This window comes from Charadrius vociferus, unplaced genomic scaffold, assembly GCF_000708025.1.
Source record: "Charadrius vociferus isolate BGI_N301 unplaced genomic scaffold, ASM70802v2 scaffold375, whole genome shotgun sequence".
NCBI lineage: Eukaryota > Metazoa > Chordata > Aves > Charadriiformes > Charadriidae > Charadrius > Charadrius vociferus.
Genome location: NW_009648440.1, coordinates 1,234,131 through 1,253,201, shown reverse-complemented (window position 1 = coordinate 1,253,201; position 19,071 = coordinate 1,234,131). Strand labels below are relative to the sequence as shown.

At 44.3% G+C, this 19,071-nt stretch overlaps 1 protein-coding gene across 1 annotated transcript in view; it reads right to left on the bottom strand.

Annotated features, from left to right (window-relative positions):
* The window catches only part of RREB1 (ras responsive element binding protein 1), a 66,768-nt gene that overhangs the window by 13,170 nt on the left and 34,527 nt on the right, over positions 1 to 19,071 (bottom strand). The window contains exons 7-8 of the mRNA XM_009885414.1: positions 11,433 to 11,622; positions 7,051 to 9,793 (exon numbers count right to left, since the gene is read on the bottom strand). Coding sequence (XP_009883716.1) covers positions 7,051 to 9,793; positions 11,433 to 11,622 — 2,933 coding nt within the window. The remainder of the gene's footprint in view (positions 1 to 7,050; positions 9,794 to 11,432; positions 11,623 to 19,071) is intronic.

The following is a 19,071-nucleotide window of genomic DNA, read 5'->3' as shown; positions in this document are numbered from 1 at the left end:
ACTCTCCTGTGAAACCAACTCAAGGTGACACAAAGTGACCCTGTCTCTCCTGGAGGTGTGAATGCCTTACAGCAATGGCTCCCTCGTGCAAACACTTTTCAGGCAAGGCACACGTACCACCATCTGCTGAGCTGCTTTCTTGCATCTATCCCATTTGGTCAGCAGAGAAAAACCCTGAGTGACTGTGTTCACCCTTGGTTTCGTGTCAAGCTTGTCCTTTCTGACTACATGCCACTTGCCTGCCTGCAACAAAGCCTTGTGTGATCTAACAATTAATCTCCTTCGCTGCTAAACTCTGAACAGAGGGGGCAATACGACGGCAGGTGAGCTTCATCGCAGATGAATATAAGGTAAAACACCTCTGGAAAAATAATCTAAAAAATGCCTATGTGATGCTGAATGTGGTACTTGCAGGTACGTTCAGGCAGGAGGTCTTGGAGCCATCACTGACAGCTCTCCAGGGTCACTGGTTTGGCCTCCAGAGGCACCCAAACTAAAGCCAAGGAACACTGGGTACCATGAGCAAGGGTATTGAGAGCAAGACAAAGGGCGTCCTTTCCCTGCTACATAAAGCCCTGGTGCACCTTTGTTTCAGAGGCAGTGTGTGCACTTCTGGCCTCCACATCACAGGAGGGAGACAGTTGTGCTGCAGATCACAGAATCACAGAATGGTCAGGGTTGGAAGGGATTTCTGGAGATCACCTAGTCCAACCCCCCTGCTACAGCAGGGTCACCTACAGCAGGTTGCACAGGACGGCGTCCAGAAGGGTTTTCAATGTCTCCAGTGCGGGAGACTCCACCGCCTCTCTGGGCAGCCTGTTCCAGTGCTCTGCCACCCTCAAAGTAAAGAAGTCCCTCCTCATGTTCAGATGGAACTTCGTATGTTCAAGTTTGTGCCCGTTACCTCTTGTTCTATCACTGGGCACCACTGAAAAAAGACTGTTCCCATCCACCTGGCACCCTCCCTTTAAGTATTTATACGTATTGATAAGATCGCCCCTCAGTCTCCTTTTTTCTAGACTGAAAAGACCCAAGTCCCTCAGCTTTTCCTCATAAGAAAGATGCTCCAATCCCCTAATCATCTTTGTAACCCTAAATCATCTTTGCAGCCCTGGCACACAGCAAACCCAATCCAAGCAATGGGGCAGCTGCCCTGCAAGGAGACACCAGAAAGGCTCAGGCTTCCCATTTTGAAGGAGAAGGGGGTGTTATGATTGAGGTTTACAAATCGTGAAGGCAGCTGCGAGGGTGCACACAGAATTGCAATTCTCTGAAACTAGCAGGGGATCTGCTTGAAAACAGATTAAAAAATAGTTCCTTACACAGCAGGTAGTGGACTTCTGGAGCTTGATGCCAGATGAGGCTGGAGGCAGACAGCATCAGTGGGTTCAGAAAGCAGTCAGAGAGATTTGCAGACAGCAGGTCCGTAAACAGGTAGTAAAGGGAGCAGGCAAGGATGCGCCCTCTAACACACAACTCTAACGGAGCAGTTGTGGATGCTGATAGAGCATTAAAAGGAACAGACCTCAGGAAGTGGCCAGGCCCACATGCTCACCCTAAATAGCACACCCTACCGCTACCATCAGAAACACAAGTACTTGGCTGCATGTAGAGCTCCTCTAACACAGCAGGGCACTCCTCAGGTCCTCATGCTTTGCTTGTCCGTAGCATTCAGTCTGACCAAACACAACTTGGGCTTGCTATTCTGAACAGCCGGAAAAAACTGTATGTGCCACTGTGAGATCCAGCATCCTCTTCCTTAGGCTGGGGGATAAGGACATTCCTCCTCAGGCGGCAGCTGGCAACTCCAACTTTGTGCAAATTCTGCTAGATTTGGTAAAAAATACAACAACATATTTTTGACAGGGGAAAGGCTTCTGGCCTGACACAAGAAAAAAGTATGTCTATCTGCCCTACTGTGTAACAAGAAACTTCTTTGGTCTTTTTCCTTTTCCTCCTTTACTGCTTGGTGACCAACTACAATATCCTGACTGCAAGCTCCTCGACAGCAGGGTCTCTCCTGAGATGTCTATCACCCGTGTGAATTTGACACAACTTCCATCAAAGCCACAGGACATCTTTCCATTGACTTCAGTGAATCAAGCCCCATATGTTGAATTACTTCCTCACAGGAGGAAGTTTTTCATGTCTGTAACTCATTTAAATGACTAGAACAAGGGAAGGAACTAAGCACAGGAAGAGTTGAAAGAAGAGCCTGGATCACGCAGTGCAATGAGGAAAGCGGTCCTGCTAGACATCTTCGTGATGAAGAAAGAGATTGTGAGGATAGTTACTTGTCACATCGTCCACCTCACACCCAAAACCTCTGAACATACACACACACAACCCCTCCCCCAGCCAGCAGCCTCTTTGATACAACATTGTGGGTATGTTTCCCACTTTAATCTTCCGCAAGTTGGTTCTGTTCTAATTAACATCTCAACCCATACAAGGGATTCCCCACATCTTGCAGACATCTCAGGCGCTGTTTCTTTCTCTTAGTTTTCTTCCAGTGTCAACACAACTCTTTAGAAGCATCGAGGCACTTCTCTTTGCAGACTTTCAAGTCACTCTCTCTTTTTAGATGCCTGCTAAGTCAACCATAAATTTATGGTTACGAATACCACCACTTTCTGCACTTTTATTTGGCTTCATTCACAATGCAAATACAAAACTGAACTTCAAAGTTGAGCAGAAATCCTTTTGCTTCGTGATAGCCCAATTCCTTTCCACATTTCTTTTCAAGCATGCAATGACAGGATTAGCTGGGGATTAATTACTTGAAACTCAACCTGCATCTCAGGTCACAATTTTCTCATATTTTCAGCCTTTAAAACTTCCATATCAACCAAACATTTGTCATACAGACCAATACTTACAACAGATAAGATATTCTTCTTTCCACACAAACATCAAAATCCAAATAAAAATTCTGCTTACTGTGCAAACTGCAACACTTCCACCTCAAGTTACAGTCCTATTCCCAAATGGAAACCAGACTGCTTTCCAAAAATGTCACCTTTAAAGGCACAAAAAAGATCATTGAAAAAAGCAGGATTCTCTGATTCCTATATTGTCCCTTAAAGGCAACTGCTCTTCTGATAAAATATACTTCCTTACTGGAGGGTAACCTAAACAGTCAGTTTAAGTGTAATGTGATTTGAACTTTTTTCCATAAGAATGGTCATGGCCTGGATTACAATACATTTGTGCCTACGTATTGACTCATGACTGACTGTAAAATTTGATTAGCAGCACAGCAGGACTAGTCTAGGCTGGACACTTCATGGAAGCCAATGATTTAAAGGGAGTCTTTTTCAATATAAAGGGTCATCTAAATAATCACAGCATGTGAGAAGATCATTCCTTAACAAAGATATCTCCTACTACTGTTGTCCTAGTGGAAATACATTATCACCATGGTAAGGACAAACGTTGCAAAGTAAAGATGTCTACAATTTCACTTTGACTTAAGTCATAAAAGCAAAGAATAAAAATGTCTCCAGTCCTTTTTTTTAATGACTTGTGTCCTCCAATCAACAGGAAACATTCAGGTTCATGAGCTAAGTGTAACTGTATTATATTTATTTATGACTTTACTTTGTTTATAGATCTTTTCTTGTCCAGTTCATCCCTGTTGTAACAGCAAAGCAAAACAAAAACAAAAACCCACTCCTCTGCCATTAAACCTCACCTTCTACAAAAAATAATCTTGGGCCAAAACAAGGTTTGGTAGTATCACTCTGAAAATATCCTCAACTGATTCTTTGCAAACAGATGTAGGTTATCTAGAACAATCTAATGGCCAAAAAAGACCATTATTTTAATTTTGTATTGAACCTAGTTTGATGCACATGCCATAAAAGGGAGCAAAATAACTGTACCACCTGCAGGGCACATCTTACTTGCTGCTTTGAGAATGAAAAAAGTCAAGAGGAGAGAAGAGCAAAAAAGAAAGGCAAACTGAGTTGAACGTAGAAGAGTAAATTAAATAACACAGACATCAAGAGAAAGAAAGTATTAAAAGCCAGTGTTCAAGCATGTTCAAACAAAACACGGGTACTATGTTAAACACTGTATAAAGCCAAGCTATGCCAAATTCCCAGTGCTCCACTTGGGAGCTTCGCATTAAAATAAAAACTGGCGAGGAAGGTGTATGCTTCTTCAGGGAAATGCTTTTGAACTAAAAAACACACAGCGGTGTTGAGGCAAGAATAAGCAGGGTGAAAGCTTTCAGGAGAGAAAGACTTTTGGTTGTACGAGGGATGTGGGTTACTGGTAGGATGTGTATTTTTGCACTTCTGCAAAAGGTAAATATGATCTCGACATCGCACAGAAGGCGCCCTCCATGTTGAAATTTTATTGAACATGAAAGACAGAAAGACACACTTGCAAAAATCTTTTCATGTTTGTAAAAACACAGTAGATTAAAACTGGTGATATATAGAGACTACTTAAATGCTCAAAGTTATTTAACTGTTCCTCAACCATGCTCACTCATTATTAGTTTAGACGACTTAAACAAATTACTGCAGTAGCAACTTTCCTAGAAATGGATGGAGAAGAGCTAGTTGCCACTTTTTAGCTCAAATGACTGCCTTGTTTTTTTTTGTAGCACCGTACTACAGAAATCTATGAGCACGAACCAGCTTGCCTGCAGTGATTCCCTATGGAGCAGATACCCAACAACTGCAGTTTGGAAGCAGATCACCAGGACTCTCATCTATCCCATTCACATCAGTCTCTTGGCCCCTTCTCTCCCCAAGTCAGGGAGCAGCCATCAAGCCCAGACAATAAAGTTCCCCTTTTCTCTTTACAGTAAGACTAGTGAATAGAATTTTTTCTTAGCTCCTTTTGAAAAAGAGAGCTATCTAACAAGTCATTGCCTGTGCAATAGGTGGAGACAGAAATGGCGCGTTGCACTACGACGCTGTCGTGGATGTCTCTGTCAGAAAACCAACTCGCCCACCCAGAACACAAACCTAACAAACTGCTGCATCTATCACACAGCTGCCAAACTCTCCCATGCCACCAGCACCTGACACTCACCACAAAAACACAGCTCACTCCACCTGAACGCGCATCTTAGTACTTGCTTTGGCACCACCTCCCGGGCCTAAATCTCCTCTACGTTCTAACTTACCCTTCCCTCTCTCCTCCAGTAAGCTTCATCTACACTGCTGCCACAGGGGAGCTGCTGCAAACACTCAGTTTAGAAACAGTGCTAGTGTCACCTGAAAGGAGATGCCCCAAGGCCAGTCAAACCTTGCTGTGGGGTGGTCCTCTAGGAACAAGGCTCCCTCAAAAACGCTCTGATGAATGATTAGAAAAGAGCTCAGTATTATCATTGCCAGAGAGCACCAACCTAAATCTGTTTATTGCCACTGCTGTAGAATCACCAAAAATCTCTTATCTGCACTGAAGATCCAGCCCTGCTACAGCCGCAGTTGCTTGCCTTCCCTGTAGGGGAAGCACAGGCTCTCTGAAAGGATGGTGTCTCCTTCAAAGCCCTATGGTGGTAGGGGAGACAAGTTTTACCAGTACAACTCAGGGCCCAGTGCGTTTTCCTGTCTTCATTAAGGGTTTACACCAGTGCTGCTACCTTGGAAGTCTGCCATCAATAAGCAGGTCAAACCCCTTAGTCTGGGAAAAGCCTCTCTATTGTTTTCTGTCTCATGAACAGTTCTTCGGTAACTATATATTTTTTTTGGAGAGCAGGGTGTTAGAAAACAATTGATACGAATAAAGAGCTCTCCTTCACCATTGAAAGTAAACTGTATGCTTAATAAGATGAAATAATTTGGTCTCTGTGGACCAGAAAACAATAGCCTCACTGTTGGACTGATACCTTGCAAGTTATGTCCTCACGTCACCCAAAGCAAACTGTAATAGGGACTGCTCCACAGCTCAGATTCCCTTTAAACCTCTTAGCTAACCTCTTTTACCTCTTCAGGTTTCCCTCTTTAGCACAGACGTGAATCAGTTGCTTCATGAAACCTCAACTCCATCAAAAAATATGAAGCTATCTTATCTCTTTATGAGGCTGTACTCAATTCCCTGAAGTTTCTTACAAATATCCTTAACTTTCACTCTTTAACACCAGGAGCTGAGATTGCACAATGAAGAAAAAAATATCAACAACTGTGACTGACTTAAAAGGGAGCAACAGCAAGTAGAGCTTTGTCTCTCTCTCTCTCCGAGCAGGATGAAAATCTACTAATTACTTTATTACAGTGTGGGTGGAAAAAAAGAGTTAACTTCAAATCTGCACAGCATCCAATGCAGTATTTCCTTTATAGCAAAGAATGAAAAATAACGCCAACCCTAGAATAAATCTCCCTCCCCAGTTCCTCCTTTTGTTTACACCAGGTTTGAGGTTACTTACACAGTGGCACAATATTAAGGATTCCATACACATCTCCATGCCTTAGGGCATAAGCCCACCTTTAGTTGTCTAGCACTGAGAAGAAACATTTCCCAGAGGCAAGCTACTACGTAATGCTCAGGATGATGTTTTTCCCATCCTCTTTCTTTGATCTGTCAAATAAAAGCCACCACAAAAAAAAAAAAAGCTAAACACTATATTATTTTATTTTCCTGCCACAATTCTATACTTACTTGCTCTCATTTTTATGGATCTTTTTATCATTACTGATGCAGACAAACAGCCTCTGGAAGCAGCCAAACAAACCACGTAAGGTACAATGAAATATTCAACACACACGTTCACCTTCAAGATAAGACAATAATAACAGAACACCTGAAACCAGAGTCTTTTTCAAGGTACGCTAAGTTATGCCACTGAAGTCAAATGGGTTTTAGCAGTTTAATTTGCCCCCTTGATACTCAAAGGCATAGAGATTATTCCATTACTGAAAAATTTACCGCCACCACTATACAACAGCAACAGCTAGGGATTTGTGAAATAACAAAGAATACCATTCAGACATCAGAGAGAGGACGAAAAAGGAAGATTCCTCCATGGAGAGGCCCTTTCATGAGGAACATCCTCAGGGGCGACATTCCACCGTGAGCACAAGGCACTCTTACCTGTGTGAGTGAGCATGTGCCGCTGCAGGGAATTCGCCCATGGAAAGACTCGAGGACAGTAAGGACAGGGGATACTTTGCAGGCAGTCTGAGTAAGCATTTCTCTTCCCTCTCAGCAGCTTATCTTCGGCAGTTTCCTTCTCATCCTCACTTGTTCCGTTTCTGCCGCTTTCCTCCTTGAAATTGTCAGTGGACTGCAGAAACGGGCTAAATTTGTTAGTGTCCGTGGTAGCCAGCATCTTCTCTATGCTGGCAAACTCCCCACTTGACTCCAGATCCACACCACTGCTAAGTTTAGGCTTATTTTTCGTTCCTTTCTTTCTACCTCTTTTCTTAGTCAACCCAACATCGGCAATGGGAGACTGCTCTGGATCACACACCTGAGTCAGGTCACTGGGCAGGCTAGAGTCTCTCTGAACGGTGGTCACGATTGTCACTTTTGCTTTGGTGTTCCCTGATTTGTCACACCCAGTGGAACTGCTTACTGCCTTGGGACTGGCGTCTGCAGCCTCCGTTTTCAGCAAAGCGGGAGCAGAAGACACAGATGAAATTATCTGTGCAATGGAAGCCAACGGTGGCAGCTCTTTAGTTACTGCAGGCTTTGGCAAGAGAGGTGGCGGTGGTGGTTTAGGCCTCAAGGGTCTCAGCAAGGCAGAATTGCCAAGGAGAGCCGGGGAAATGATCGGGACAGTCAAATGCAACGAACCTTTCAGTGGCTGGGGGTGTCTGACAGCTCTGTTTTTCTCTGAGTTCCCGTTGGCACCAAAAACCAAAGGACACTGCAGACAGTTATAGGCTTTATCACTGTTCCCAGAAGCAGCAAACTCCTGATTCCTGGCATCACATGGGACATCATCTTTATCCTTCTTCAAGGCTTTGGGGATGGACAGGTCGATGGGCTCCATGGAACAGTCATAGAGGGACAGGGGAGAGGAGCCAAACAGGTTCTCCTGCTTCACTTGCACAGCACTCAGGCTTTTGTTCTTCTGAGAGAAATCCAACGGCTCATCAAAATCCATTGGGAAGTTGCCTGCAGGTTCAAGTTTGATGGGAACGTGAGATGACGTCCCAAGCAAGAAGCCATTTTGTGGCTCCAGGAAAGGCGTCATGGACTTGTGGTCCATGTAAGTGCTGTCTTCCAATAAAGGAGGGTCTGTCTGGCTTTCCTGGGCACTGCAGTCCACCGCTAAGATGTAATTCTCAATCTCCCTTTCTTGCACATGCAAGTGCTGCTTGAGGATATGGTGAATGCAATTTCTCTTGGCCGAAAAGGCTGTGCCACATTCCTTGCACTCAAATGGCTTCTTCTTCTGGCAGCCGCTGTGCGTCCTCATGTGAATGCGGAGGGCCCGGTAATGCTTCAGGTCCTCACCACACAGCTTGCACACAGTGTCTGGGGAGCAGAAAGCATCCACCATCTCTGCGGCATTGCTGGTGACATATTCAATGTTCTTCTCTATATCCTTCCTGGTCACTTTGAGGTGCTTCTTTCGCAGGTGCCTCTCGCAATTGGCTTTCACTGTGAACGGGTAGTGGCAGATTTTACAGATGTAAGGCCTCTCCCCGCTATGTGTCCGCAGGTGCCGGATCAGTGCTGCCTTGTCAGCTGCGATGTAGTCACAGATGTTGCATTGGTATGGGGAAATACCCAAGTGAGAACGGATGTGAGCTCTCAGGACACCAGAGAAGGCAAACACCTGGTCACAGAAACGGCAGGGGTACAAAACTTTCCTCATGGTTGGGGCTTTCTTGTTCGCTGCGCCTGCAATGATGGCTTTGAGATCCCCTTCTGTCACCTCTTGCTTGATCTTGGCTTCCATGCTCAGAGGCAGGAGGGCTTCAATGATGCTGTCCTGCTCCAGTTGTGTCTTCATCTCGTGCTGAGTTAAAGGCTCTACTTTGGGTTGAAGGAGCAACTGCGATGAAGGACTTGATTTGGCTCCTGGCTGGGGGAGGTGAGAGTTGGAGGAGGACTCCACTGAATTCTTGATCAGCCTCAGAGGGGGAGGTGGGAGGCTTGGGCTGATGCAGCCAGGGGAGGCTTGCTGGGCACTGATAAGAGGAGGAGGTGTAGAGGTTGCAACGACTGTTCGGGGTGTTACCAAAGGCTTTGGCTTCAGCGGCGGCATATGCTTGAAAATGGACTGCACAGGGACAGAAGGTGCCTTAGAAAGTGGAGGAAGACTGATTTGAGGAGGAGCGGAAGAAGCCATCTTCAAGATCTGCTGAATGTCTGCCAGCTCAATGGCAGACTCATTGGAGATGGGTTTTACCACAATACTGCTGTCAGGCTGGATGATAAAACCCTTCTGGAAAGGCTGCAGCGAGAGGAGCTTTATGTTCTCTTTCGTAGGGGGAAGGACTGAAAATGACCCTCCCATAGAGGCAGCTTCCAGAGGAGAGAGGCTGAGCAAACCGGTGCTGCCGGGTTCCTGAGGTAGGTTACTCTTCAGTGCTCTGAGCCGCATTTCTTGGACCTCATCTTGCGTATTGTCCTCCTGCTTGACAGGCTTGATGTCTTTGGTGTACTGTAGGCCCAAGGATGCCATGAAGGCTTTCTGGTCTGGGTTCTCCCCGGGTGGGGTCGTGGACTGTGGCTTGTGCTTGTCTTTTCCCTGATCCACCACATGAGTTTCTGTGTGCAGTTTGAGCGCTGAAAGCATGGGGAATGCCTTGTTACACGTCTCGCAAATAAATCGATGGAAGTCACTAATGCACCTTCGCAAATTTGTTTCACACCAGACCTGAAAGACACACAAAAATATTTAGAGTGGACATCTCAAACTGAAAAGGCATCACATGCTGCTGCAAAACAAAAACAGTTCACTCTCTCTTCCACTGCTCAAGTTAAGGAGTTTAGAGCAGCCACCACCTACCTGGCATGGAGATATTCCTGCTCCACAGCCTTTAGTCACTTAAGTGGTGTATCTAAATTAGGAGCTGATTCTCAAGAAGTTCCCTTCTATAAAGGCAAACTCCTTCAGAGGGCTATTTAGACCCTCCAATACTTTTCCATCCTGAACCTCCCTTTCAGAAACCTCTCTCACTTCACTGACAGGACAGGAGCTTCAGCAGACTATACAGCAAACTTCAGTAAGCTGGGCAGCAAGATTACCTCCTTTAGCTTTATTACTACCAAGAAACTAGGAGGAGAAGAGAAAAAACAAAATGGCATCCAAGAAGGCAAAACAATATAAACCAACCAAAATAATATCCCCGAAAAGCAAATCAATGAAACGTAGACCCTGAAGCTGAAAGGCTTTTGCTTAGTGAAGTCGGATTACATTTATTCTCCCAAGAAAAATACTAACCTCACAAATGGATTTTATACCCATCCCTGAAAATGATTGTGAATCCAAATGCTATATTTAAATGCTACCCAGAAAGCTCACATGTTGCAAAGGTTCCACATCAAATAAGAGCACAAGTGATAAATTAAGTAGAGGGCTGGGTTGTTTAAAAAGTTGTCTCTTCTGATTTTGTAACTTTTACACCAAAATTCTACTAGTTACAGAATGACCTATATGCTCCCCCGGACCAGCAGCAAATTTAAAGTCTACCATCTTGCAGCCAGAAGAGCTGGAAATCAATGCTTTAATCCAACGAGAATACAAAAAGTGCAGATACTGAGTAAGCATGGTCCTGATGAATTGTGCTGTTGATTTTATTTTTTTTTTAAATAGATAGCAGCTTCATCCAGACCTAAACCAACTAAGGCAGGCAAGGTTTGACAGAGGAAGGAATAATACCATTTAATAGAACACTTCACGCTCTCAGAAAAATATTTACAGACTACCTCTCTGCCTTTCCCCAGTCAGTTACCCTCAAAGATGCAAAATCTTCAGAACTCACTTAAGGAACGTAGTAGAAAGGTATTTGGGAGTGTTTTGTGAAGAAATCACTGAAGATGTCACCATTTAGTAAGTAAGGTGACTTGTTAAAGTTTTTCATGATATAATCTTTCACACCACAACTGCATCCTTGTCACAGTAAATTAAAATAAATAATGGTTTCCTTACCATGTGTCCTCCCTATTTATTTTATATGTGGGATGGTTTGGGGAAGGTAAGAACTAATGGGCAGGCTGGAAGGGGCAAGGATCTAATATCACCCAAGTTTTCCCTTAAAATATTTTTATATATCTTTACACCAATAGTTGTCCACTGGAATGCTGAAAAAAAACCAACCCCACAACCAAATATTCTTCAGATGAAAAAAGAAAAAGGAAAGGCAGGAAACATCTAAAGCCTACACAGACAGTGGCAATGTGCTTTCCACAAAATATTGTGCAACCAATCTCTGCCTCATCAAGGACGAGCCTTTCAATCAATTCAGAATGCACTTCATCAGTTGGTACCTTAAGCTATGAAGAACAGAACGTACCTGAGAAATACGGGGGAACTTCCTACAGGAGAAGTCTGTGAATCCCAAGTCGTGGAAGCCTGCCGGAATCGAAGGGTTGTTCTGAATGAAAGGCTTTCCCATGGGATCCCTGGGAAGCTGCTTGTGGATAACTGCATTATGGCGCAGTAAGCCCCGATGAGTACGAAAGGTAATACAACAGATGTCACACCTGGAAAGGAAAGGAATAAAATAGAAATTACTTACTGACTGCTGCAAGCTTAAGAACTACATTCTTCTCGCATTGGGCCAGCCTCCTTCCTCTCGCTCCATGATACTAAGAACCTACTAAATGCAAAATGAAGCCACAGGGTGTCAAAACCCTGTCACCACAGAAAGGCCATTTTGATCACAGTCACTTTCTAACAGTTTCTGGCTATTAAGTTCACTGGAAGTTCAAAGAATATAGTGCATGAGCACTGAGCATGCCACGTGGGTAGACGGTGAAGTGGCAGCTGAGACCACAGCCTTCTGACAACCTACCCATAGCCCCACATAAAATATTTCATGGGCTTTACAACGTTTCATTTTTACTAAAAAGTACTATTAAAATAAAGGACATTTAAAAAAAAAAATCAGTGACAAAAAGAGACTAGATCAGACCTAAGTAGCAAGCAGCTGCAAATGTATAAATACCATCTTTTTTAACTACTGCTTAAAACGTACTACTACACACCACTCAAATACCCGTGTATGAATTTTCTCTGCACTGACTTTCCATAAACTTTCACGGATTTTTCTCAAAGCTTTTTTGAGAAATATACTGTTTTAAAAGAAAAACTAGTGCTCCTTGAAGGGGAGGAGGCTCAGAGGAGGAAGACCTGAAACAGGTTCAACTCTTCTGACACTCATGCACCCATTTTGCAGCCAAGCGTGCCCCAAAGAAGAATGCAGAAGCACTGTCTTTTCCTACCTACACCTTATTGCTAGGATTCCTTGTTTTTCTAAAGTTCTCAAATCCCCAATTCAGCTAAACAGAAGTTGCTCACATAAAACAGACTTGCGTTAAACAGTCAAAGGTATTGGAAATGCAGCTATGCTGCAGGCAGTAAGGACTGTACAGCAACATCTGGCCAACACATCGACAAACAAGCCTATTGCCTTTTAAATATCTGTGATTTGAGCTCTGCAGCATGACAGGTCACATCCACTGCATTCAACAAGTGACACACAGTTTTACTCAATGTGATTCCTTGTGGTTACAGCTCCAGCTCACAACCAAAGCATGAGTTTCACAGAAGCAAACATCAGTGAATGTGAAGTAGTCAGATTTTGTCAGTGAGGATATGATATGCGCTAGGAGTTTTTCATGTCTCCCCCTGCCTTCATTCTCCCCATACTGTCTTCACCGTCCACACCAAGGAGAAGGACATGTGCCTACTCATTAAAAAAACATCCTGCAATTAGAAATGACTTCTGAGAAATTCCTGAAACCACTCCCTCCCTGTCCTGTCCCTAACAAACTCCCATTGTTGTTCTTTTTATCACTACATAAACTTCCACAGACTTTTTTTATTCCCTGAAAATGAAGAGGTAACCAAGTCACCCACAAAGCAATTGGACTCAGTCTCTGAGTGGTGAAAGAAGCAAGTGTGAAGTATATGTAACATGGCCTTTGTTATCACGGTACCCAGAAGGCTGGGACATAAATATTATGCGCTGGAGGTTTAATCTGTTTTATCTCCCCTGTCAATTCACTTGCATCCCACCTTTATAATTATTGCCAGCATAGTCCCTGCATTCCATTACATACCGAACCAATGCCATTTACAAAGCAAACGTTTACTTAAACAAGTCTGCTAAATATGACAACAGGCTCTGACGGGGGCGGGGAATGCCAACACGTAGCACTACTCCAGCATCAGGATCTACGGCTCTCCTCCAGCTCACTTGGCAGCACCTATTCTGTGATGCAAAGCTTTCATCTTCAGCAAAAACAAAAACACACAACCACCAAAACCACTGGGGGAAGGAGGGCATTAAAGGGTTAGAGCAGTCACCTGAGGAACTTGCAGGCTACTGAAATAAATTATTTTTTAGAGGTGATGAAAATGCCTTGCTTGAAAGCAAGCACTGCATCTGGAACACTCCTCCTGGTGCATCAGTATACGGACAACGAGGGCTTCCAAGCAATGCTCCTGCACCACCGAGAGCATCGCTGGCAGTCTGTGGGGCCAGCTGTTCTGCAGCGGGATGCAGACCCACGTCTTGGGGTGTCTTGAGGCAGCTCTGGGGTCCCCGATGTGCCTGGCCTCACCCGGACCAGCAACCCAACGAAGCAGCCGTATCCCCTCATACGTGATGAGGCAGGCACTCTACCACTGATGGGACGACAGAGGTACTGGGAAAGCTGGCGCCTGCTATGGTACCCCCAGGATTTGGACTGAGCAGGAGCCAGCGCTCCTGGGCAAGCAGCCAGCCCCCACACACACAGTGGGGAGGTGCACCTCATCTATCTTACACTCCCTCACCTCCATCGGCTGTGTGACACGCTGACTTTAAGCACTGGTTTATTTAGGACTCCCATCAAAAGCTGCACTTGAGAGGGAATGTTTCACAGCAGAGACCCGTGTGAAAGTCCTTCGAAGTACACCTGTATCAACGACTTGCCTCAGGACAGTAAAAATTTGCAATTATAAAAGGTGTTTTCCATGCAAAGGGAACCGCCTCCCCTCCCCCAAAACAAAAGTAATATATCTTGAAAAGGGAATATGTACTTTCTCTCTTGTATAATGCATAGAATTAAACACTCCTCTCTTTTTCTCTTTCCTCCTTAGCCTTCTCTTTTATTTTCCTTGCTGTGAGTGAAAAAGCAGCAAGCAAAAAGAGAAGTCGGGAAAAGGATTAAGCTTTTTCCATTCAGTCAAAAAGAAGCTCCTGGCTGAAAAAAGAAACATCCAGATAAATCACGCCTGTCATCTCAAGATTCAGGCACTTCAGGGCATATAAATGCACCGCGCCCTGGTTCAGCACCTTCCCCTGGTGTCACAGTTTACAGGATCACACGGGAGCTGGAGCACAGGAGGGACCTGTGGATGCCCTCCCTTCCTCCACGGTCCAGGTACACCTTTCTGTAGAGGTGGCTGCAGCTTGGAGAGGTGGAATAAAAACACCCCAAGAAAAGCCCTCCCTGGGAGACAGTTGGAGCAGTTCTCTGGGGCAACCTCCCCAGGCGAACTGGCGGCGCGGCAGGCTCCAGCGCCCGTCCTGGCACCTTGTACTCGCGTCGCTCACCAAGGACAAGGGAGGTCGTTGTAAAGCTGCTCCTGATGCCGAGGGGTGCCACCGCACCACCAGCTCAGGAGGTCTCTCAGGCTCTGCAGACCCCACTTGGGCTTGTCAGTCTTCGCTACGGATGCGAGCTATTTAAAATAGACTTCCCGTTTCCCCAAGTGCGTGCGCAACATTTTGTGTGTGTGTGCGTGTGTTTTTTTGTTGAGTTCCCTCCCGCTCACATCAAGTAGGGAGGGAGTCCGAGTTTCTCCCAAATTACATGACTTGAGCTTTGAACACAATTAGCAATGCAGATGCAGATATGGACGTGTACCACCTCCAAGAAAAACTTACAGGTACTGAGCTTCAAAACCTAACTAGTTAAGGCAAGCATCATGCCGCATTGACTAAGGCTTGTGTTAATTTAAAATGGAGTAAGCTGCCATCCCTAACAATGCATTAACTGGAAGCACTGATTTTTTTTTAAGGAAGCCTAACCATTAATTTCTCTGTTTTGTCATCAGTACTATTTTCCATCTTTAGGTAGTGTCAATGTCTACAGTATTTTCAAATCTAAACCCCACTCTAAGAAGGAGAAGGGAAAGGAATCCCAGATGATATGAGCATTTTTTCATGTTGCTTAAATTTCTTTTAAAAAAAATAATTAAATAATTGTGGAAAATCTGAAAAGTCCAGCATATCAAATAAAGCATCTGAAACATATGGTAATACTTTGCTCATGATGAACTTTAAAACAAAACAAAACACCAAAAAAAACCCCCTCTCCTTACAATTTCACAAGTCTGCCCACGTGCAGTGCCAAGTCAAACATGGATGGTACGGCTGCAGAGAACAGAGATGGGAACAGGTTCTGAGGTCGTTAGCAGAACAGGCAGAGCAATGGCTCGACACCTGAGTGGAGATAAAAGCACTCTACTTGCAAGGTAAGTTTCCAGATGTAGCAAATAAAAGCTGTGTCTTATCATGTGATTGCTAGTCTTGGCCACAGTCTTCCATTTTTCTATAAATATGATTACACAGCAGAGAGGAAAAAGCTGTTCAGTTCCAAGCACAGAGATTCAATTATAAGTAAAAAGGAAAAAACTGCTTTTAGCAGCTAAGACTGCTTTAAAATCAACTTAATTCTCAATTGCCTTTATGTTTCAGAGTTGTTCATACCTGCACAATGTAAACATAATACTAGGGCTCTGGCTCACTGGCAGAGGTGTACAAAGCAAGTGGGTGAGAAAACAGAACTGCTAAAACACAAAAGCAGAACCACAATGTAACTGTGCGAAGACAGTGCAATGACCAGGCTGACCTTGGTGCTCAGGCCACGTATCACATCAGGCAAGTCTGTTTAATTATTACTACATCAGCGCACCTTTTTGAGTTTTTTTGAAATGCAGACAAGGTCTCTGTGTAAACACACACCATTAAAAAGCTTTCTACGAAAATAAGTTAGTATTCTTGAAACGTATAATGCTAATTAGGATATAAAAGCATTTTAACCGGCTTTAAGAAGCAGTCAATGCTTTGTGCAGCTTGTTCAAGAGGGAAGCCAGGATTTGTTAAACTTATGACAAGTAGCACCTATGCAAGAGAAGTTTACATAAGCGATGCCTGTTGCCTTGCATTACACTCTCCTCTGAGCCAACTGCAATTTATCAGCAACGGAAATAGCTTTTTTCTTTAAGAAAATGAAAGACAGTTTAGACGGAAATGCAGAGCCAAATTTTAAGCAAAATTAATCAGACTTCATTTCTATTAAGGGTAATGCAGCCAGATCTTTCTAAACTGTCTATTTCAGTAGTCAAGATGCAAACGCCAAATATTTATATCCATGATTCTGTTATCAAGAAATTAAACAAACACAGTGCTCTGCATTACCTGAGACTGGTGGTGGGAAAGGGAAAGTGACATTTAACATTCTTCCACTTATACTTCTGAAACCACCCAAGAGCAGACCAAAACCTGAAGTTTTCAGCCATACAGCTCAGTACACTGGGTTGCCCACACTGTAGGTGTCAACAAATAAAAACAGTGCTAATTTCTAGGCCTTATCTAAAATAAAAAGCTTGGTACCATTTCGTTCCTTTCCTGACTGTGCTCTTTAGCAACTGCAACAAACAGAAGCAAGGAAAACAAAACAAGAATGAAACACATCCTGAAACAGAAGTCATTAATACACAGTTATGCTATTAAGTCATCCAACTCCTCCCACTGAAATCCCTAATACCTACCATATATAAATTTCTGCCCTTGTCATTATTATTCTCCTTTCTGTCTCACATTATTTGCAGAATTAATGCAGCTCTCCTTATGAGCAAAGAAAATCCTATGCTGACCTAAAACTAATACAACTGGGCAGAAGAGAAAGACAGCCAATTCCCTGCTGTTGACTCACGTCCGCACCAGGGACAGGAGCAGGCTCCCGGCCTCCACACCAGTAATGTGTGCGGCAGAGGAGGTGGACAAGTAGGGGAAGATGAAGAAAGGATGGTTTTAAACATAAGGGCTTTCACCACCTATGAAGGAAAACTAGCCGGTTATAGACATATTCCCCTTCAGGAAAGGGTTTTTTAGCTTCTCTCACTTCTTTTGGGGCAAGGCGAAGGGAGGGAGATGAGAGAGAGCAAATTGGTTTCTGCTCCTGTGCAACCCCACCCAGGTCCAGATACTCATCTCCGTTTGGATGAAAAACCCTTCCTGGCCTCCACACCCAGGGCCCTGGGAAATAACATCCAACAGCTGCACTAATCTCTCCCACTTGCTGCAGATGAGTGATGGAAAAGCAGCAGTGCTGCGAGCGCCATTCCTGCCTCTCTCCTGGGGATCCCTGTGGGTCCTCCCGCTGTCCTCTGATGACCGTTCCTGACTCCTACCCCCACAGCATCACAGCGTGTCTGACCCCAAAGGACCTGCTGCTCTCCCATATCCACCTCGCCCAATGCTATGGGTCAGTGCTGAAACCGCAAGCGGCACAGTAGCAACTCCCTGCCAGGCACGACGGGCTGGAGAGGCTCTCCTCCTCTTTCCCAGTGTGTAGGGGGATAGAAACAGCTCACCAGAAGTTCAGTGCACGCTGCTTCACCTCCTCAGCATAGGCAGAACTTTTCTTTTAAGTCTTCCTCCCTCCCACCTTCCCACTGGCTGTCCGACTTTGTTACCAACATGTCCCATCGCTCCCTTTAATCCTCTCCCTCAAAGAAGCCACCCTTGGGTGCAGCAGAGGCTGAAAACACTGCGCCAGCCTTTCTATTAATAGAGGGATGCACAATGCTATGTGCATTCCTACAGCCGCGCTGTGGTCCAGGCAAGAAAAGTATCGTGTAGGAGCCAGGGCAGATCCGATATAAACCAGGGTGATGTCATGCTTCAGAAACTTGCCGGCATGCTGCAGAGCCAGTGTCCGTACTGGCGTATCGTGACTCCCACAGTCAGGGTAACTCAAGTGAAGTTAACTGCTACAAGGTTTAACAAAAAGGCACAAGCCATCCTATGCCATCTTTTGACTTTTGTTATGTGTGAACAAAGAAAAAACAGGAAAAAAGTGCACTTCTTCCCAACACTGTAATGAATCACACATACCAGCAACACTTAAACAGTGCCAGATTTAAATACCTTTGTCCTAGTGGAACAGTAGCTTACTCTACCATTTACTTCAACAGAATGAACATGCAACTAAGAACAAATAAAGGGAAAATGGGAGATGGCCTGCAGACACTTGCACAAACAAAGTAGTTCATTTTCTCATAATGACCTTTTTGCTTAATAAAGGTCAAATTTTTAAAAACCAGAAGTGGCAAGGAATTGGCTGGACAGAATCACAGAGCAAAAGCTGAAGATCAACATAAATAACAATGAAGGGTTTAATAATTAGGGCAAGCATACATGGGAAAAAAAACAAAAAACATAACCAGTACAGTCCTCTGCAGCTACCAAAATTGGAAGCTGCACAGCATCCAGAATAAGAGTCATTATTTATGCACACAAACTAAAGTGGACTTTCTGGTATTCTTTCAGGGTAAGAAAAGGAAAGCTTTTCCTGCCTTCTAACACATCTTTCAAACACAGAAGTCAAGTACTTGTGTACTTTTAAAATTAATGGCAAGAGCTAAAAAAAAAAAACAACTATGTGTCTACCATGTTAAAAAAGCAACACCACTTTTCATAAGCAACATAAGAAAAAACACATCTGCAGGCGCTTGTCCATCCTATAACCACCCACCGATGACAACAGGGATCCCAAATAGGTGCAGCTGAATCTGGACCGAACAGCCTTGCCCTTATCTACATTCACAGGTAAGCTATGCTCAGCACGCAGACCTGACTGCTAACACAGTAAGCAGCAGCCAGCACTTTGAGAGAGCCTGCGTGTAAACAAACCCTGGTCATCAGGATCAGG